The following is a 22,876-nucleotide window of genomic DNA, read 5'->3' as shown; positions in this document are numbered from 1 at the left end:
GCTCGAAGGCTATGAAATATGCACGCTGGCGGTTGTGTAATACTACTAAAATCTGGTGATATAACTGGAAAATATGAATAAGCTGCTATAAGAACTCGATGCCATTAGGGGGTAGTACTGTGCACCTACACAGAGCAATCAAAGCACTACCCACGAAATTTGAAGTTAGGCTGCCGGACGTGGAAAACTAATAGCTATGTAAGTGGGTAAGTCACTTATATTATCAGGCGGGGGTTCTGTTCCGACAGCGTGACAATAAGTGAAAATCACCAATAACTAAAAAATTGTCAACTTTCGGCACCGATAACCATCGGCACTTCTGTTAGGTATGCATCAGTGCCAATACCTGATTATCGGCGCCGATAAGCGGAAATCTGCAATTTTTGTTGCTAGAAAAGCCCCATAAAACTGGATCACCGATAACTGGGGACTGCCTGTAATCTTAAAAGCTCGCCCATTCAAATCAGTCTTCAGTAAACACACAAAGAGTAGTTGCTGGTTTTACACGTCTTGCTCCTTCAAGTAAATTTCTGAATGTCATGCCTTGCACTCTTGTGAGCCTGGCAATTCATCATGCCAACAAGATCCATATCTACGGTGAAGTAAACAGATTGTGATACTGCACATTGGTGATGGCAATGCAAATATCAAAGGAGCAGTGAGCTAAAAACATCTTCATCTGGTGATGTACTATTGAGAAGAGGGCCATCAAAACCAGTGTTGCAAAAAAGAAAAGCTCAAGATGACCATGAGAGACAGCATAAAAGACCCATAACTACTCAGAAGGATGGTATGAACCAGCCATCATTCCACAGCAAATAAGTGAAATCAGAGAACCCAGTTTGTTCAACCAGTCTCTCTTTCTTTGCAAGATTATGAGGTTCTCCTCACTGGCAAGACAGCACTATCAGTAGTCAAGTGTTTTTTGAGCTTCCAGCTACTTTGTTATTTGCATAATTGACTTGCCATCTTGGAGAATCGATACAATCTCTGTTCTCTTTACAATGTATGGTAATTTTAAAGGCATCATGAATCTGTGGGGGCCTAGAAGCACAAAACGTGACCTTGACGATTTTACACAAAGGGGGAAGAGCAAGTACAATCAGTAAACCTGCTGTTCAATATTCACTACACACTGACTTGGCTAGGCAAAGCATTGTCTCCTACAGATAGAGTTGCAAGACATCACAGATCTATAAAAACAAATCACCACTACCAAGAACAATATTTTGACAATGCTTTTTTACTTTTATTTTCTTGCTTTCTAAGTATTTGCAGTCTTGGTTAATTCTCATTTTCCAATAACATACCTTTTTCAACCTTCCAAAGTTTTAAATTACTGAAACTTAGCAAAAGGTCTCCAACAACATGAAAATATGGTACAGCATAATGCAAAAGAGTGTTACTAGCAGATTTTTGGTTATAATAAGAGTACAAATATGACACTCTTATAATAAAATAAAGTTTTATATATACAGTAAAACCCCCTATTCGCGTTCTCACGATTCGCGGACTCACACATTCACAGATTTCTCTGTGGAACGTATCTACCCATTATTCACGGAAAATTCGCCCATTTGCGGTATTTTTCACCGAGAAATATTCACTAATTACTGTACTGTATTTACATATGATTTTCACGACTAAATGCACTTTTTGTGATAAAACTATTAAAATACTCAGGTACAAGCTTTTTAGAGGGTTTTTAAGTATTTGCGGATTTTAGCTATTCGTGGGGGGTGTGTGTGTGTGTGCGGTACGCATCCCCCGCGAATACGGGGGTTTACTGTACTTACCAAGTAATTACACAGCTATTAGTTCACTTTACATGGCAGCTTGAATTCAAAATTTCGTGGGTAACACTCGCACATCTGTGTAGGTGACCAGTTCCGCCCACTACCGGGAATATTAGGAACGACTAGCTAGCTAGAGGGAGCCCGTGGTAGCAAGCAGGCGCTCATGGAAGCTAGAGGGCACCTGTGGGAGCTAGAGGGCACCTGTGGTAGTTAGCAGGCGCTTGTGGGAGCTAGCAGGCACCTGTGGGAGCTACTGAGCGCCCTAGGAGCTTGCAGGTGCTTGTGGGAGTTGGCGCCAGGGGAGCCGAGAGCCAGAAGCTTGTAGCTCTGGAAGCTCCATAGCTGGTGCAAGACAGCAGCTGACGCCAGACTGAAGCTGTCGCCCAGCAAACTAGGTGACAAGCGAGCTAGATGATTGAGATCACTTGAAAAGAAAGCGACATGTGGAAGACAACTATACCTGCAGTAGGGCTATGTGGAATGGAAGTAGAGACAACGAGGACGAATATAATTCCAGTAGGACTAAGTAGAATAGAAGTAAAGGACAAATGAGCCTAAATGAGCCTTGACTTTCACCTCAAAGGCAAAATTTTTCCTTAAGCATTCAAAAAATAAGCCCTTTCAGGATGTGATCTTAGTCCGATTCTGTTCAAGTAAAAACCCGAAAGCTGTAGCTGGACAGAGGGTTCTCTTTCTTCAGTCAATGATGTTTGTAACTTCCTAAAGGAGAAGGGACAAATCTAGAGCTTGAAAAGATACATATTATGGCTAAAAAAATCCCAGGGTAAACGAGGAAATAAGCATCTCCCTGTGAAAATACCTTCTTTAAACGATGACTTAGGTCTCACTATTGTGTCATAGTCGAAGCCAGAGGTCACTCGGAAGGGTGTCTTCTCTGTAAGGTTGCTGAGAAGAGGAACACAGGGGATCAAACAAGGGGCTCATCAGTCATTCAGAATACATCCAGGCTCCAGAAGACCAGATTCCTTCCTCGCTTGGACGCATCAAAGACCAGAAGAGGACATCAAAAGCCAGGCCCCTGTGTTTAAGCACTTAGTTAAGCATAGATAAATACCCTTTACTGATGGAGTACAAAAGATGTAGATCTCCTCAGGTACAAAAAGGTATCTGAAAATGGGCCATTGATATCTCCAAGAAGAGGGGTAGAGACTGCCTACTTAGAATGGCAGACGGGGCTAGGAGAATGACCTTTGCAACCACACTAGTTTATGCAATAAGACTAGCAGAAAAGCCTTGTACTGGTGATTTCTGAAGTTTGAAGTTCCTTGAGATGGCAAATAGGAGCATAGATGGTCTGCCCCATGGACTCCACAGTTCCTGCCAGACCAGGGGAATTAAGGAAGACCTGCTCTCAGTTTGTCTACATGAACTTTAGATGACTTTCTCCTCTACGCACATACGCTTGGAATGAAATCTCGTCTAAAGAGAACTACTGTAGTCCAAGTGTAAACTAGGGTCCAGAAGCACTGAAGCTCCCAAGAGGAATACTTACAGCTCTCTAACATGCATGAGAAGGATCCATCATCCGGGGAGCACAACCCAAAAAGTTTCTGGTTAACCTGTGGCTTCCTCAACCAAGATCCAAGGTGAAAAGCATAAGACTAGGTCCAGGCTTGGAGGAAGAAGGGAGTTCCCTACTTCACCCATGTATGTACAGCCACCATTGCAGGTCCGACTCATATGAAGTTTGTCTAACTTGACTAACATCTTGGGGGATGACAGAGTACCCAGAACAGTAGACTCATTCACTAATGTTCCAAGATAAAAGAAAAAATGGGCAATTTTTGCAGACTGTCTGAAACAAGCAGAGATTCTCTAAGCAGACGGAAAGCCTGGAAATTCAGAGAGTTGAGACTGACATCCAAGAAGCTGACTCTTGCAACGGAGACTGTGTTCTGAGGAAGAGGTGATATAGGTCTCTAGGCAAAATAACAGGGCTGAGTGCAACCGTTGTCACTCTCACAGTAGAAAAGGAGCACCTCAGTTCTCTCTTCTTTAAATTCCAGAGAAAAGAGTGGAGAGCTCTAAACCCGTCTCAACTGTCCTTGTCCGTACAAGACAGGACTAAGAGATAATCTGAGGCGATGTCTCTCAGTAAACACTTGGGAGTCCTCTATCTTCTTAGCCAGTGCTCCTACTGCCAGTCCATAGTCCTGTTGCTGGTCAAGAAAAAACCTTTTACTTCAAAATCCTGACAAGATCTCCGACAAGGAGGTTTTGTTCCGTCGAAGCATCAGAGGAAGCTAAGTCCAAAGACACTTGCCTTGCTCCCTTTTCAACAAAAGTCAAACTTCCAACTCCCTGAGGGATTTCTTGGAGGATGAAAAAAAAAATCCCAGAGGAGGGAGATTCCTTCAACAAGCACAAAATTTGGGACACAGAAGTCCCTGTTTGCAAAGGACAGGACTCTGAGACAATAATTGTCACTAAAAAGGGAGCACTGTTGGCTCACCTTGAACCCTAGGCAAAGGTGGGACCGACTGAAGAGAGCCAAAACGTTGAGCGGTCTGTATTGCACTCAGTGGCGGGAGTCTGATACTGAAGAGTTGGCACCTTGATCGGAGACTGGTGCCAGCCACTCGAAAAACCGGAGCCAGGCATTCATTCAGAGACTGGCACTCAAGAAAGAACAACAGTGCTCTTAGCAAAGAAGGGTGCCAAGTATTAAAGAGGAATTGACACCAGACACTAGAAAGATGGCGCTGGGTGCATAAGAGAGGACAATGGGAGCTCTGAAGGTTGGCGCCAAGTACTAAAGAGAGCACTGAGCACCCGGGAACTGGTGTCAGGCGCCCGGGAATAGGCGCTGAGATAACAGGAACTGGTGCCAGACACTAGTAGGATAGCGCCAGGTGCTCAGAAAGACGTCAATTTGATAAGAGATGATAATACTACACATCTATCAAGATGCCTTTCCAGTGGCTGTCTAACACAACACATCCTTCAAGATGCTTTTCCAGTGGATGTTTGCCAATACCTGGGAATGTACTACAGGTTCAACTGAGGGGGGGTGACTACCCGTGGGCAAACCCCACAGACCTCCCTTGGACTTTCAGTATGCCTCCTCCCAGGTTTAGGGGTCTGACAGGGACCTTCGTCTAGGAGAGTCAGCAGGACAAGCAACCACCTCCTCTACTACACTTCCACCAAGACGCCTTTCCAGTGGCTGTCTGTCGATACCTGGGACTGTGCAACAGGTTCGACAGAGGGGGCAACTACCCGGGGGACTTCCCACCAGCCTCCATTGGACTTTCAGTATGACTCCTCCCAGGTCTAGGGGAGTATGACAGTGACTTAGGTCTAGGAGAACCGGCGGGCCGGATAATCACCTCCTCCACTGCACAACACGCACTTGCAAGGTTAATTTTCTGTTAACCCAGACACAAGACTGGCAATGGTATGGGAAGGAAGCCAGGGAGCCAGTATATATACACATAGAGCCAGTGGGAGCCATCTAGTGGTGATATCATGACCTGGCATCAGTCTGAAATGGGTGCTGCTGGTTACTGGAAGTGTGGAACATGCACAATCTGTGCATCAACCTAGATGCGTGTTATCCTTGCACAGGAGAAATGAGAAACTTCAAAAAAAAGAAAAAAAAGGCACAATTTCGTAAATGTACTGAGGAAGTGAGTACTCTACACGATATACTGATGAGGCAAATACTGGGACTGATTCTTGGCTGATGAAAAGTGTTGTTATAACTTGTTACTTGTTAACACTTATCTAGGTCTCGCACCACTTCCAAAGTGTTTTCAGGGCCTCCCTTATCAAAATAGAAGTTTATTCATCAGGTGTATTGCCCTGAGCATGCATCATCACACAGCATGTTCCACATTCACTGTGTGATATTCCATATCACAGCATTGATAAAAATATTTTAAAGTTGTTTGAAAGACTTCAAATCCTCAAACTGCCTCAGCTCAAGAGGAAGCTTGCTATAAAATATATGAGCTGCAAAATATGCACCCTTCTCTCCTTACTATTTCCTGCCCTTACACTTTCAATTCTCTGCAAGGGAAAATGTGGGGGCTAAGGTAGTATTATTTACCAAATGCTAGCAAGTCTACTAGGTTCGGCAAGCAAACATAAAATGCAAATCTTTGGCCTAAAGGAATGACTAAACATCCAAGAATTACTTTTAAGGCAATTATATAACAACGGCTTGCGAACAGTCTACGCCCTGTAAACCCCACTGACGTAAAAATTTGGACTAAAGGAATAGCGTAAGATGCAAAATTACTTTTAGGGCAAAACTACATCAGCTGCTCGCAAGTAGCCTAAGCAAAAGAAAAAAAAGTTTGCCTGGATTAGCCTAAAAGAATGGCAAAACATTCAAGAATTACGTTAAGGCAAATAATCGGTGGCTAGCGAGTGCCTATGCCCGGAACACACCACTGGGAAATTAATATTAAGGGAAATTATACTGAAGGTTTGCAAGTAATCTACCGAAGATGCAAGAATTACATCTGATGGCAAAACTACATCGGCAGCACGCAAATAGCCAAGGCAAAAAAATTTTGCCTGGATTTGCCTAAAAGAACAACGAAACATTGAAGAATTACTTTTAAAGTTTTTAAAGGAATTATGTTGGCAGCTTGTGAGTGTCTAAGCTGGGAGAACACCATTCAAAAATTAATTTTAAGGCAAAATTATATCGAAGGCTTGCAAGTAATCTAGACCTGGTAAACAAAACAGAATATAAAAGATTAAGCCTAAAGGAATGGCGTAACACATAAGAGGATTATTTAAGGGCTGAGTTATTACTGGTGGCTTGCAAGCCTAGATGTAAACAAGAGACTTTTAAACAAAAGTTCTGATAATGAATCAACTTAATAACAAAACCAAGGAAAAAAACTCATCCTGAGATTTCATGAAGGTTACTAATACGCATTCCAGTGGATGTGTACACCACCAAAATCCACGTATATAACCGGAAAATAATGAATACAGCTGCTGCCATACTAGGTGTTCACCCGAGCACGGCAGGAACAGATCGAGGTTATCTGCTAAAGTTGTTCCTAATGTTCCCGCTAGTGGGCGGAACTGGTCACCTACACAGATGTGCGAAGTGTTACCCACGAAATTTTGAATTCAAGCTGCTGTGTAAAGTGAAGTAATAGCTATGTAATTGCTGTACTTGATAAGTTACTCATATAAAAATATGTAGCACACTCTTAACCATAGTTCTAGAATTCCCCACTCATGGTACAATACATAACATTCTTTACACTTACTGTTGCCTCGTTACACTGACTGCATTTAACAACATGCTGGTCTACTTTCCCAGAGATGTCAATCATTGCTTGACAGACTCTGCATGTCACCATTGGCACTCCCGAAGATGAGGGGGTATATGGTGGCGGTAGCTCATCTGGGCCGACAGGGGACACCAAAGTACCTTCCCCTGTTCCTGGGAAAGAAAAAAAATTTTTTAATCATCACCTGTTCCTGGGAAGGAAAACACTTTTTTAAACAGTAAAAATACTTCACAGCACAGCCACAACTGAAGATTAATAAAGATTTGAGTAAAATAAACTAAAAAAAATGGAAGCTGAAAATGCAACCCTTATCCAGAGTGAAATACAAGTACAACATTCCAACCGAGGATGGAACAACTCATTATTTAGGCAACATTCTCCTGATTTTATTTACTGTAAAACAATCTATCATGTCAAACAGAAAAAAATTCCTAATTGTAGCGAACATGTACAAAATAATTCCTTAAATCAACTCATTATTTAGGCAATGGTCTCTTGATTTTGTTTACTGAGAAACAAGCTATCATGTCAAACAGAAAAAAAAAAAAATCCTGATGAAAGGGAACACACACAAAAGAATTCCTTAATGCCAAGACTGACAACCATAATAAATTCTCAAGAACTGCTAAAACAAAATGCAAAGTATTTTCACTTGCTGAATGTGGGGAATAAATGGGATGCATAGCTGAATTACACTAGAGTTGAAAAGGTTAGTATATACGGTATTCTTGAAAATGTTTGTGGAAGGAAGTGTGTCAAAGAAAACTGCAAGTAAGAGAATGTGTAGTCATCAGGCACTGATGGCATTACAAGAAAGCTGCTGAAGCATGGTGGTGATGTGATGATGTGGTTGCTTGGCTTACCTGAGCTTGTGGGTATATATGGATTATGAAGGAACCAAAGGAATATTACTTAATACACAAAGGAAGGTGCATGGAAAGATTTTGGGCACACCAAGACAAATGAGAAGAGGACTGATATTGGAATAACACTCTGGGTTCAGACAAGGAAGTGAGTATGTGGATTAAGTGTTTGTTATGAAACAGTTATTCAAGAAATTTGAGATTAAGGGGAAAAACTGTTTTGTGGAAAACAGAACTGAAGAAAGCTTATGCTACATCTGATACATTAGTAATGTGAGTGGTGTTGAGAATATACAGATCATGTTCAGTACTGACACTGATTGGAAGTTTTTATGAAGGAAATAAAGTACTGTATGTTAGAATATGTAAACAACAGTGACTGGTTTAAAGACAGAACAGGTCTGAGACTTGGATACACTGTCTACATGGACATTCAGTATCTGTTTAAGATGGAATGATGTACAGTCAATTAAATTAAATATACCTTAGAGTCCACTGAGCTGATTAACAGCTCTCCTAGGGCTGGCCCGAAAGAGACTTAGGCTAAGAACCAATTGTGGAAGAACACATTATAGCGAGAAATGAATTTCTATCACCAGAAATAAATTCCTCTAACTCTTCAAAGGCGGGAATTGAACTCCAGCCCATGAATGACAGTCTGAAGCTCAACCGACTGCTAACAAAGGGCTAAGATTGAGAAGGTACATTGGACATAGGTGCAAAGGCCTTGAATGGATTGTGCATTGATCAGTTTGCATATGATACACTGTTAAAAGAATTGTGGAATTATAAAAATTTGCATGTGATAGTATTGATTAGAATGGTGAAGTTTGAACATTTTTGCAAGAAGTGAAGTTGCTAGAAAATGTAAAGAAGAGTAAGATTGTAAGAAATGGAAACCAAGAAAATGGACTGTTTGATTTGTTAACTACTTGATTTTTAATTATCTCTGGGTGGGAAGTTAATTCCAGGATTTAGCTAATTCAATTGTAAACAAGACCTGCGCCCACTATCCGTGAATGTAATGAAGTTACATAAATTCATAATTTGTCAAGTGTCACAACCCCACCAATCAGCTATCAAGGGGGAGATGAGCAGCTTATTTTATCATACTCGGATATTGGCTTGCTATGACGAGCATAAAAAAAACAGAGGGAGTCAAGAAGTTAAAGATGTCATTCATGTAGTTTGATTAATATCTTTTGACAAAAATTATTCCCAGCAACAGAGAAATTTCTGTTAATCGCAAGGTAAGTTTTGATTGGAATATTAATGATACCGTACAGTATCATTAATATTCTGTATAACATCAAATTTATAACTTTCATAGTAGTATCATAAATTTTTAAAATATAAAATATTCATGTGGTCCCAAGTTTAAGCAAAACATGCTAACAAAATTCTCAAGAAAAATAAATGTGGAAATGTGGCAAAACCGACTAACTCCCTTCCCTCTCAACCCATTCAGGCAAAAATGTACATCAAATAACTACAATGACACACTGCACTGGGGACTGACCATGTTGTTGGAACCAGAACCAGACATCAATTCAGGTTTAGATAAGCTACATTTGGCCACAATAAATTGACTGCTATCTTGTTGATAAAACACTTTTTCTCCTTTACATAAAACTGTACATGGAATAACAATATTATTATAACTCATTTGAGAACATATTTTAATCTTACTTAGAAAGAGAAGGTAAACGTGGAGATGTGAATACATGCACTAGACTTGAAAAAGATTAAGTAGTACCATTTGGTTTTGTTAATGAAACTGAGTAAAATAACTTCTTACTAATCTGGAACAAGTCACTCAAGAGGCATAATTACTTTTTGAAACTTTAACAGATTTTTCACATGAACATTAGATTTCTGATCCTCTTTTCCTGCTGAGAACAACCAGATCTGCTGGACAGCAGCACCAGTATGCAGTATATGTGCCTCACTGTTGAACTTCTCAGTTCCAGAGGTCCTTTATTCTTCACACAGTGCAACTGGAACTTCATAAAGTTCAAGTGAAGGTGCAAGCATAACTACCCAAAAACAATTCTTGTATTTTAATAATTTACTTTTACTTTTATCTATTTATTTATTTGTTAATTTATTTTTCCTTTCTAATAACTGATCTCTTCCTTCTGTATTTCTCACTGCCTTCTGCTTCTTCTTTCTAATGAACACCATATTCTTTGAAAGTTTAAATTTCAAGTCAGTGGTCCCTGTGGGCGTTTTGATATGAATATGGTTCACGTTATGAATAATAATATAATAATAATAACAATAATAATAATAATAATTACAGTGTTGGTTCTTTCTTTGAAGTAATTAGCTAAGCTTTCTTAATTAAAGGGATAAGGAAAATATCTGCATGATCGTTAAGTACTGGGAGCTTACCTATAAAAAGATCTTATAAATGTGTTGGATACATTCAAGTATTAATAATGCAGCACTGTATCTATGAAAGCAAAACAGCAAGAAGAATGGTGTTTTGAAAAGTACAAAAACACCTATAGACCACCAATCTAGGCTGGCTTAAGCAAACTGACATTAGGTAAATCTGAATTGTCAAATTTCTAAAGTGACATTTCAATACCATGTGCATGGTTGCATGCCTCTTTAAAGTTAACAGGAACGTTCTCCATGGCCCAAAGAGAAGACCAGGCTATGATCAAATGCACCAATAGAAAATCATACTCATTGAGTGTGAAGGGAGTCTACATTTATATTTAGATTTGAAAGCAAAACAATAACTTCATAATTATGTTGTTTCATAATATATATACAACTCTATTATGGAAAGTATAGCAAAATAAGTATAAGTAACACCCTTCCTATGTAGGTAGTTCTACTTCCACCAAGATTTTTGTGCTTGCTCATAAACACGGCAGTTAAAAATATTCATTTCTAATTGTACAGCAGCCCCAAACCTTACAGACTATTCTTGATTTATAACCTACTTGACCTAAGTCTTCATGCAAAAAGTCCAATGACTGTAAACCAAATGACCTTTTCTTGCCCAAGCCCAAAAGAAACAATCAAACCACAATGACATGGAATATCAATTTCTGCAGGATACATGAGGGGAGTGGTGACGTGACAGATGTTAAGAGACAAACAATATTTACAGAGATGAGGGGAGGCAACCATGTGGCAGAAGAAAAGGATTAAGAGAAGGGATAAGGATGGGGTCATGAGTCAAATTACCTTAGCCTCTCTCTTGTCAGTAACAGACAATGGATGAAGATTCCCCAACATTCGGGCAATATCCAAAACAGAAGATTATGCTCAATATGAAGCTTCAATAAAATTATATATTTATATAAACTGCGTAACAACTAAGGCAAATATGACAAACATGGCTAAATTAAGTTCAAAAATCACCATTTACATTCTACAAGCGTTGGCATTTAAAGGGTTAAATGTGAATAAGTCTTGCCACTGTCTATCTTAAGCCCTTCTCCCTGAAATCCTATCTGATCTACTCCTTGTATAAGTCCTTTTTCAATGATTTTCTTGGCCTTTCTACTAGTCTTTGTCCTGTAATTGTCATTACTACTTTTCTGCCTAACTGCTCCTCACCTCTCATCACTGGTCCAAATCATCTCAGCACCTCTGAGATCTCAGTCCATTTTCCTGCCTGTGGATATCATACCATTCTACAGTTAAATTTGTAAGTGCTATCTCTGCTACACTGAGATATACTTAACGTGCTCTGTTCTTTTTTTAAATGGTTTTAATACTTAACGTGCTTTTTTTTTTTTTTAAATGATAGTTCAACACCATCTTTCCATTTCATACACTCTTTATCTTACTACCCTCTCACACCAAACTTACAGTTCAATGTATCCCCCAAATATGAAATACTTTATCACTTCTGCTGACCATCCTTCCTCCCCATAATGACAATCTTCCTCCATCTCACATACATTTTACTCTTAACATCTTGGACACCAAACACTCATTACTTCCTTCATATATTTCCAAACCCTCCAATCTTTGGGAACAACCTGATAAACTTGATACACAGTAATGAAACCAAACCTCATCTCTTCAGTATCCACAAGGCCACTTTTCTATTTGTAACTTTCACTTGGTTACTGATGAGTCACCAAAGGCTAGGTTTCATTTGTGTTAGATTTTCTGTCCTCCTCTCAAATGCTGTAAATGTACCTTGCTGTCTAACTTTTCAGTTCCAAAAGTCCTTTAGTCCTCGCACTGTTCCGCTGTGGAACAGCCTTCCAGGAGATGTTGTGCAATTGGAACTTCAGAAGTTCAAGCAAAGATGCAATGCATTACTACCCTAATACTATTCTCCTTGCATTTTAATAAACTTTTATCTATTTATTAATTTATTTTTTTTAAATAATAAGTGTGATCTCCTCCTTATATACTTCCCTTTACCTCCTCCTACTTCTTCCTAATGAACACTATATTCTTTTGAAAATGTATTTTTATAATAAAATGAAGTTTTGTACATACTTACCTGGTAATTATATATATAGCTGTAGTCTCTGACGCCACGGCAGAAAATTGAAAATCGCGGCAGCGCTAATGAATGGTCACGTGATACCCCTTCCACCGCCCTCTACAGGTGAGTGAGAGGAACCATAACCCAAACTCTTCATATGTTTATGCCATACCTGCCCATGAGAGGGGAGGAGGGTGGGCTTTGATTATATAATTACCAGGTAAAGTATGTACAAAACTTCATTTTATTATAAAAATACATTTTTGTACATATAACTTACCTGGTAATTATATATATAGCTGATTGGCACCTTGATGGAGGTGGGCCATGGCAGCTAATATGAAAAAGTCTAGACAATTGTGAAAATAAAAAACACAATGATGGTTCCTTACCTGTTGAGGTAGCTGATTTGATGGATACTGCCTCTTAATCTGCTATCCTCAACTTGCACCAACTAGGTATATAGACCTGAGGGTTAAGTGCTAGAGGGCTACATGCCAGTCGAGGGCTCACCGTGGACTATGCATGATAACCAACCAAATAAATGCCCCTGCCCAGGGCGCAGTACTAAAAAAAAAAAAAAAAAAAACACACACACACACACACACATAGAACAAGGGGTGTCACCAATAACCTGTACCTTAAAAATATTACCCAAAATGTAAGACTGTTGGGTACTCCTAGTCACAATGTACCCCCAGACATCCCAGAAAACAACAACGCTAACCTTAAGCAAGAGAAAGCATCACAAGGAAGGATCGACTTCCTTTATTCCCTTACCCAACACCGTGCCAGTCACCACAAACGGTCCCAACGTACTGCATCCATCATATATTGTCTCAATCTCTCTCAAATAATGAGACGCGAACACTGACCTACATTTCCAAAATGTAGCTTGAATAATTGAATCTAAGGAAAGATTCCTCCTATATGCCAACGAGGTTGAGACCGCTCTCACCTCATGTGCTTTAACTTTAGAAATTTGAAGCTGCACGTCTTCTACCTGGTTGTGAGCTTCTACAATCAGGTCTCTCAAAAAGAAGGAAAGAGCATTCTTTAAAAGAGGCCTACTCAGATCCCTCACAGAACACCAAAGATTAGAGAAGGACCTCTCACTGCTTGAGTCCTTTCAAAATATACTTTTAATGCTCTTACTGGGCATAAGTCTTTCTTCTTCATCTGGTCCCACCAAATCCGAGAGACCAGGGATCAAAAAAGGATCTCGGCCAAGGCTTAGACGGAGTCTCATTCTTTGCCAAAAACTCAACAATGAAGAACAGACTGCCTTACCCCTAGAAAACCCAATTCTCTTATCAGGGCGCGCAACTCACTGACTCTCCTTGCTGTAGCCAGAGCTACCAAGAAGATTGTCTTCCTCGTAAGGTCTCTGAAAGAGCAAGACGATAATGGCTCAAACTTACTGCCCACAAGCCATTTCAAGACCACATCCAAATTCCAGGAAACCAATCTCTCTCTGGAATTCTTGGATGTTTCAAACGATCTGATAAGATCTGACAAGTCCTTGTCATTTGAAATATCCAGGTCCTTATGCCTAAAGACTGTCGAAAGCATTGCTCTGTAGCCCTTGATCGACGCAGCGAAGACAGCTTCCTCTCCACACTCAGATACAGGAGGAAGTCTGCGATCTCTTCTAAAGTGGTCTTAGAAGATGATGTGCCAGTCTTCCTACACCACTCTCTGAAGACTGACCACTTAGCTTGATAAACTGCTGTGGAGGACTGTCTACGAGCTCTAGCGATGGCTCTAGAGACCTTCTTTGAAAACCTCTAGCTCTGAGGTAACGTTAAGACAGTCTGAACGCAGTTAGCTGAAGAGCGGATAGACCTCCGTGAAATCTTCGGAAGTGAGGCTGTCTGAGTAGATCTACTCTCGGTGGTAAAGCCTCGAAGTCTACGAGAAGACTTATCAAGTCCGGGAACCATTCCCTTGCTGGCCAAAACGGAGCAATCAGCGTCATGCGCATGTCCTTGTGGGACAACATTTTTGTTAGAACTGCTCTCAACATCTTGAACGGAGGAAAGGCGTAAAGGTCCAGACCTGACCAGTCCATCAGCATTGCATCCACGAAGACTGCCCCCTCGTCCGGCACTGGAGAGCAATAAAAGAGGCAGTTGAGTTGTCTTCTTGGTGGCAAACAGATCTATGAGAGGACGACCCCATAGATTCCACAGTTGGAGGCAAACTTCTTGATTTAAGATCCACTCTGTTGAGAGTACTTGAAAGCTCCTGCTTAGCTCGTCTGCCCTCACATTGAGCTTTCCTGGAATGAACCTTGTCAACAACGTCGTTTGGTTCGTTTTAAGCCCCATAACAGAAGATCTCTCGCTACCAGGTATAGCGAGAACCAGTGGGTCCTCCTTGCTTTTTTATGTATGCGAGAGCTGTTGTATTGTCTGATTGGACAATCACTGCCTGGTTCCTTACCACCTTCGAAAATTCTAAAAGGGCTAAATGAATGGCCTTTAATTCCTTCAGATTGATGTGCCACCGAAGTTGTTCTCCTTCCATCGGCCTGCTGTTTCCAACTTGCCCAACGTGGCTCCCCATCCTAGATCTGAAGCGTCTGCACACAAGATGAGGTTGGGGTTCTTTGGGAACAGTGAAATTCCTTCCTGAAGTTTCTCTGGAGAGTTCCACCAACTGAGGTCTGCCTTTATCTCCTCTGAGATTTGAAAAACAAAAGCAGTCGGGCTCTTCTTCCTGTCCCAGACTTCTCTTAAAAAGAACTGAAGGGCCTTAGATGTAGTCTCCCCAATCTCACAAAACGGTTCTGCGGAAGACAACTTCCCCAGAAGGCTCATCCACTCGTTGGCCGAGCACTGGGTCTTTTCAGAAACTCTCGCACTTTTCAACAGGCACGACTCTACCCCTCTCCACCGACAGAGAAGCCTGAAAAACTACTGAGTTCATCTGAACTCCCAAATAGACTAACTCTTGAGATGGCACCAGATGTGACTTCTGCCAATTTACCAGAAGTCCCAATTCTTGGTTAGATGAAGAGTCTTTCCAAATCCTTCACACACCTTTCCTTCCGTCTTCGCACGCAGGAGCCAATCGTCTAAATAAAAAACTGTTCTGATCCCCAACAGATGTAGCCACCGCCACTGATGACAAAACTCTGGTGAAAACTTGGGGGCCGTCCCGAGAGGCCGAAGCACATTGCTCTGAACTGAAACACTTAAGCCCTTGAACACAAAGCGAAGGAACTTCCTCGAAGCAGGATGGATTGGGATGTGGAAATACCATCCTGGAGGTCGATGGATACCATCCAATCTCCTGGAAGAAGGGATGACAGCATTGATTGAGTGGTTTCCATCACAAACTTTGTCTTCTTTACAAACAGGTTCAAAGCACTCACATCTAGAACTGGCCTCCAGCCTCCTGACGCCTTTGGTACTACAAAGAGACGATTGTAAAATCCTGGGGAGAAAGGGGGGAGAACTTTCTCTAGCACAACATTTCTCTGAGTCTAGAGAATAAGCCATTAAGACCACTGGTTCCCTGGACAAAGGAGGGTCCTTCAAGAATGGAATTGAATAGCCTTCCTTTAATACCGAGACTGTCCAGGTTCTGCTCCCCTTTCTTCCCAGACTGTCCAGAAAGCTGACAGTCTGGCTCCTACTGGTGAGTGAAGGGAGGCGCTCTCACTTCTTGTCGGAGGGTTTGATCGCTTTAGGTACAAAACGACCTCTCCCTCTCGATCTGGGAAACGATTTAGCAGGGCTCTTCCACGAAAGGGCCGACTTGAGATCTCTCCGTCGGCGTTGTCGGGCGAGCAACTGTTGAAGGCAACGGTTTAGGCTTCTTGGTGGACTGTGCCAGCAAGTCTTGAGTTGCCCTCTGTTGAAGAGTCGGCGATCTCAGATACTATTTCCCTCGGGAAAAGATGTTTCCTATCTAAAGGAGCGAACAACAAAGCTGACTTCTGGGACCGAGACACACCTTTAGTGGTGAAAGAACACCATAGTTCACGTTTCTTGAGAATACCTAACGTAACCACGGAAGAAAGTTCCATAGCCGCATCTCTAATGCTCCTGTCGATGCAAGCTAACACGCCGGACAGGGAAGCGAACTGATCGTCCTGAAGGGCAAGCTTTTAGTTTCCTTCCAAGAGCTCCAACCGACCAATCGAGAAACTTATAACTTCCAGAATCTTAAAAGCATTCTTGCAGAGGTGATCAAATTCGATGTAGAAAAAGAATACTTTGGCTGAATTAAAGCCGACCTCCTGGCCGAATCTACCAAACTAGAGAAATCTCCTTGGGAGGAGGCAGCTACTCCCAACGAGAAAGATTCTCCAGTCTCATTACCAACCACCACGACGAGGCGACAATTTGAAGGGGAAAACAAAACACAGTCTTCCCTTGTTCCCTCTTCTCTGCAAAGCCACTCCTCCATTTTCTTCAATCCTTTCTTGGCCGAAATAGAAAGAACTAATTTGGTAGCCAGCGAAGAGTCTGTCCTATTATCACAGCGTATTGAGATTCGGAGAAGCTGGGGATACTGGTGAAAAGGAATCCGGAAAAATTCTCCAGAAAATACTGAAGCAGTTGCTTATAGCTCGATAACGGCTTCTCTTTCTCTGGTTGTACCTCCCGCCTCGATTCGAAGCAACATCACCACCAGAAATCGGAGAAAGAGCCAGGAACTAGATGGAGGAAGATTTGTCTTCCTAGGAGAATGCAGCACAGGATCGCTCGAGGAAGCCGCATTCGATGAAGGAGCATCCTTAGAAATGAAGCAACTTGCAGTTCGTTCACGGAAGGATCACTTTTTCCACAAAGCCGAGAATGCTATCAAGCTTCCTATTCATTTCCGCCAAAAACAAATCTTGAGGCAAGGCGGAAGAAGGAGAATGCGGAACAGAACGAGGCACGAAGACCGCAGGTGTTGGAGCTTGACGAGAGTCACCAGGAGAAACAATTTTTGGCATGGCGCCAGGAGGATAAAGGGTGGCGTGGCGTGATGAGCCAGGCGAAATGAAGGATGGCGCATGGCGCGTGGCGCTAGATGCAGCAATCACGCCAGAAGCAGCAACAACAGGCTTAAGACGACACCACTCTCTTCTTATGTAGCGTCTCAGCGCTTCCAACACCTGCCTCTCGTCTCCCGAATCAACGGAATGCGAAAAACATTCGGGCTCCTCCCAAAAACTACACGAAGGAGGTTGATCTTGAGCGCCACTCTTTTCTTGGGAACTGCCAAAGGAGATGCCAACCTAGACCTCTTGAATGGTCTCGAGACATCTTTCTGGCGCCAACCTCTCTTAGGCGAATCCTCACTCGACATACTCGAAGACATACACCTCCTTGATGTGCCTTTTCTATGGCTAACATCTGCATCCTGGGAAGCGGCAACAGGACTGCTTGAGGGGCCAACTGCTCGGGGCAGGTCCCACTCACCTCCCTTGGGCTTTTGACTTGCCTCCTCCCTGGTGCTGGGAGTTTGACAGAGGTCCAGGCCTAGGAGAATGAGTGGGCCAGAACAGCCAGCTCCTCCACTGCACTATCACAAGACACTGCACTTCTTACTACCAAAGACTTACTCATCCGCTCCATGGCAGCAAGCATAACACTAAAAGCGCATCCATCTGCGTCTTAAGACTGGCCATGATATCGGGTTCGGGAATAACGGGGTCTGGGATAGGGAGATTTGTTAGAAGGAATATCAGGGTTAATAACGAAAAAGATACATCCTGACTATCACGGGAGGATAAAGAGGAAGTCCTAGCTGAAGCTTTTCTAGCTCTCTCTTTTGAAGCCTTCTCAGATAAGCATTTAAAATCTTCCATTCTTCCCCTGACAAATTCTTACATTCTTCACAGGTTAACGATACCGAACAAACCTGTCCTCTACACCCGAAACACACAGAATGAGGGTCAATGGTAATTTTCCTAATCTAGTTTGCAGCCCTTGCTACAAAACCTATACACCGAGGGACCAGTGTCCGACATAATGCTAAATAAGGAAGACGGGGATGAAAAAAGCTAAGTACAAACAATGTCTGCCAAAGATTCAAATCAAACAATTGTACATCACCAACAATGTCCAACGAAAGAATCAGCGATAATTCTCTGCTAAGTTGAACCGGCTTACCGGTACCACACGGCAGAAACATATGAAGAGTTTGGGTTATGGTTCCTCTCACTCACCTGTAGAGGGCGGTGGGAAGGGGTATCACGTGACCATTCATTAGCGCTGCCGCGATTTTCAATTTTCTGCCGTGACGTCAGAGACTACAGCTATATATATAATTACCAGGTAAGTTATATGTACAAAACTTGAATTTCAAGTCAATGGCCCCCGTGGGCTTGTTCCATACGAATAGGTGTCATCTTCTGACTAATAGTAATATAAATCCACTCTTCCTTATTTTCACATATTTCCACAAGTTCTTCATCTGGTTCTACTGTCAACACTAGGACATCAGCACATTCACAAATACACAGATGACTTACCTTCCAACATACTTTTCTTCTTCTTGCTTTTGGATTTTGATTCCTTGTATGACAGGGTCCTGTCTAAAGTGTAATTACGTTGTCGGGTAAACTGAACTTTTGTCATCTTTGCATAAATAGTCAAAATTACTGCAGTTCACCAAATTTTATAATGGTTTCTACTTTAGCTGCCAAAAGAACACAAATTCCCACAAGGCTAAAATCTATAAAAATTTTACAGCAAATGTGTAAAAAATATCACTGCATAGATCATACACTGACAAACTGCCAAATTTCTTCAAAATCTTTTACTAAATTTCATAATTACAAAATCATGTTACACATAAAAAACACTACTTATTCACAATCCACCACTCTGACTTCAGAAACATCACATTTCCCAGTTGAACTGAACAGCAACACGGTAAGTAGCACAATGGAGACCACACTAACAACTTACCTGTGAGCATTATATGAACTACTTTTCAAGTCACGCTCTATTTTATCCAGTCATTCTGTGAATTCCCATGACTACCACCTCAGATGGGTATTACATGAACCTTCCTAAGCCACTTACAATAGCTGAATAGTGACACTGCACAAACGTTTATTCATGTCTTTTTCTTCTTTTTTTGTGTGTGTATAATACACTAACACTTTCACAATACCCAAGATAAACAAATAACTAGAAAAAAAATAGTGACTGTTGAAAAACATAAGCCCACACCCTGTTAAAACGTATCAATAATTTTTAACATTTTTGGATTTCTGCATGGCATCTATATACTGCATAAAAGCAGATGTAGGGAAAACTTGTGTATACTTTACCAATGTACTGAAAACTACAAAAGATTAATAGGTCATAAACATTTAATATACATGCTACCCACCTGGTACCTAGTAGTCTATTCTGTCATTAGAGTATGCACAAATTATTTATGAAAAGTTAAAATATACAAAATTTCAAAACAAAGAAAACGACTTATGCTGTCAAGCAAAATGTGAAAAAAGTAAACATTTTAAATATGTTGTTTAAGTGCATAAAACAAGCTATCTTTTACTGCAATATCAGTGTAACTTCTTATCTGCTGAGATTATATACATTATAAAATGAAGACTATTAAAGATAATACAGGCAGTCCTTGAGTTATGATGTTTCAAGTTGCGATATTTCGAAGTTATGATGGTGATACCAGTTATGATATTTTTGAAGTTACGATGGCAGTACCGATATGACAGATATTTTAAATCTTGCGCAATGAGCTCAGGCAGCAGCGTACGATGTATGATAGGCTGACCCAATAGGCTGAGATGTCTGTATCTCTCGCCTTGACTGATATCTCACTCGCCATCTACAGTGTAAAGTTGTTAGTGTTAGTGTGATTTTTGTCCATTTTAAACTGCTTAAAATGCAAATTTGTGTAAGATCAGCATGTCTCCCTAATGCCCAAGTGAGTCTCCTGCTGGTGGTGTGAGGCAATCCATCACTTTAGAGCAGAAAAGGAAAATGATCAACCAGCATGCAGCGGGAAAGGCAGTCACAGCCACCACGTGACAAGTGTCTATCGCAGTCAACGGTATTCACCATCATTAAGGACAAGAAATGGATAATGGAAGCTGTAAAGGCATCTTCTCCGATTCATTTGACGATTATAAGAAAGAGGAGGACAGGGCCTTTGGAAGAAATGGAGCAGTTACTGGTCACATGGATGGAGGACCAGATAAAAAAGTGTATGCCATTCAGCCTCTTGACCATTCAAACAAAGGCATGCTTGCTTTTCGAGGAACTAAAGAAGCACTATGAGCAGAAGAGAGGAAGACGGTGGTTCCTTGAAGTTGCGAACAGGTCTACGGTTGGCTTGTCCCATAACATCCACAGATCGTCACAGACTAGGGGGTCTAATGTCCACTCTGTCGGTAGGACTTACTTGAGATGGCTCAACTCATCTGCAATCACATTTATTCTCCATGAATGGACTGAGTGGCCAAAGTCACCTGGTTCTTCTATGCCCAGGGAAGATCTCTCGCTGTCTCATAGAGAGAAAAGTAGTGGGTGCCTCCTTGCTTGCAGATGTAAGCCAGCGCAGTGGTGTTGTCGGCGTGTACTACTGATGTCTTGCCAATGACTAGATTTGAGGAGGACTGAAGGCCCAAGTGAATTGCCCTCAGCTCCTTGACAATGATGTGGCTCTCCGTTGCTCTTTGGACCACGTTTCGGGGACTTTTCAGCCCTCCAGAAGGGCACCCCAATCTGGATGGGAGGCGTCGGAATAAAATTCTAGGTCAGGGTTCACTGGAAGAAGAGACTTCCCCTCTCAAAGTCTTTCTTCGCATAACTGCAGAGGCCTCATTTGCAGCCTACCCAGCTTTACGAACTGTTCTACTGGGGCCAGAGTCCCCAAAGGACTTATCCACTGGACTGCTGAGCAGGACAGAAGGGAGAGGAACTGCTAGACAGTCTGTCGGCAGAAGTCAAATCTTCTGGGGACAGAAAAGCCTGAAAAGTCTGCGAGTCCAGGATCATCCCCAAATAGGGAATCTCCTGTGTCTGGGTCATTAGGGATTTCTTCTTGTTGATTAGAATGCCTAACTCCTGTGTTAAGTGAAGAGTTTTCCTCAAGTCCTCCACACACTTCTCTTCCAATGGGGCACGGAGAAGCCAGTCGTCTAAATACAGGCTGATGTTTATTCCAACATGGAGCCAATTCCCAAGAGGTGAGATATTCCATGTAAACACTTGCAGTGCTGTAGACAGGCTGAAGCACAAGGCCTGAAAGTGGAGAACCCTGCCCTGAAAAACAAAGCGCAGGAACTTCCTCGAGTCTGGATGTATGGGGACAAGGAAGTAAGCGTCTTGCATGTCCAATGTGACCATCCAGTCTCCCTGATGGAGTGAAGACATGACTGAATGGACTGTCTTCATATGGAACTTTGTCTTTAGAACAAACAAATTTAGGGCGCTGACATCCAGAACAGGACTCCAGCCCCCCAATGTCTTGGGGACCACAAAAAGAGGGAAGGGCTTGAAAGAAGGTAATGAAAGTGTGTGAATGGGATTTGGAAAAATCTGCTAGAAGTGTATGTTAGACTCTCATTTAAAGGTTTGTCTGGATGGAGTGAGTTGTGAGTGTAATAAAAGATAATGCCACTTGGGAAAAGTTTAGATTTATAACTTGAAGAGGAGGATATCCCAGAACTCATAGATGTACAAGATGTAGAACTAACAGCACATGATTTAATTGAACTTGCAGAACAGAGAAAAAGAGCAGAAGCGGAGGAAGAAATTGAAGAAGAGCCAGAACACAAGTTTACAATGAAAACAGGTGCCTGAGTGTCCGCATCGGCTGCTTTGGGCGTTTAGTGGACTGCATTAGTAAGTCCTGGGTAGTCTTCTTCTAAAGCTCTGACACTACACACTCCACAGTAGTCCTAGGAAACAGACTATCTCAGTCCAACAGGGCAAAGAGCAGAGATGATTTCTGAGAAAGAGTGACTCCTTTGGTGACAAAGAAACACCCTAGCTCACTCTTCTTCTATATGCCTTAGGCAAAGAGAGCACCTACTTCTTGCTATCTATCAAGACCCGCCTTGTCCGCACACGGTAAAACACCTAGCCAGTATGCAGTAAAACTGCCCGGTAGAGCTGTGCAATCTTCAATCTTCTTTGTCAAAGTTCCCACTGTCCAACCAAGGAAGCTGATTATTTCAAAGACTTTGAATAAGTCTTTTACTAAATGATCCAACTCCGTTGACGAAAAGAAGCTATCTTGGCGAAGACGGACGAAGAAGCCAAGTCCCTTTGTTCTTGCTGTAGTTGAAGGCTTCTTTAAAGGCTCAGATGTTAACAAGAAAACTGATGAATCAGTTCCAGAGAGAGGTCTTGCGCCATTGGAAGCTTTACAAGTGAAACTGGCTGCGTTGGACGGTCAACAGTACAGGTATATAGTGCTTATTTATGATAATTCGATTTTATGATGGGGTTAGCAGCCCGAATACGAATCGACGTATTT

General features: G+C 41.8%; 1 protein-coding gene across 2 annotated transcripts in view; it reads right to left on the bottom strand.

Annotated features, from left to right (window-relative positions):
* Positions 1 to 22,876, bottom strand: part of LOC136833765 (type 2 phosphatidylinositol 4,5-bisphosphate 4-phosphatase) — a 78,981-nt gene that overhangs the window by 29,396 nt on the left and 26,709 nt on the right. For both annotated transcript variants that reach the window (XM_067096007.1, XM_067096008.1), the window contains exon 2: positions 7,055 to 7,230. In XM_067096007.1, the coding sequence (XP_066952108.1) occupies positions 7,055 to 7,230 (176 nt within the window). The remainder of the gene's footprint in view (positions 1 to 7,054; positions 7,231 to 22,876) is intronic.

Source organism: Macrobrachium rosenbergii, chromosome 52 (genome assembly GCF_040412425.1).
Source record: "Macrobrachium rosenbergii isolate ZJJX-2024 chromosome 52, ASM4041242v1, whole genome shotgun sequence".
NCBI lineage: Eukaryota > Metazoa > Arthropoda > Malacostraca > Decapoda > Palaemonidae > Macrobrachium > Macrobrachium rosenbergii.
Note: the sequence above shows the minus strand (reverse complement) of the source record. Positions and strands in the feature narration are given on the sequence as shown.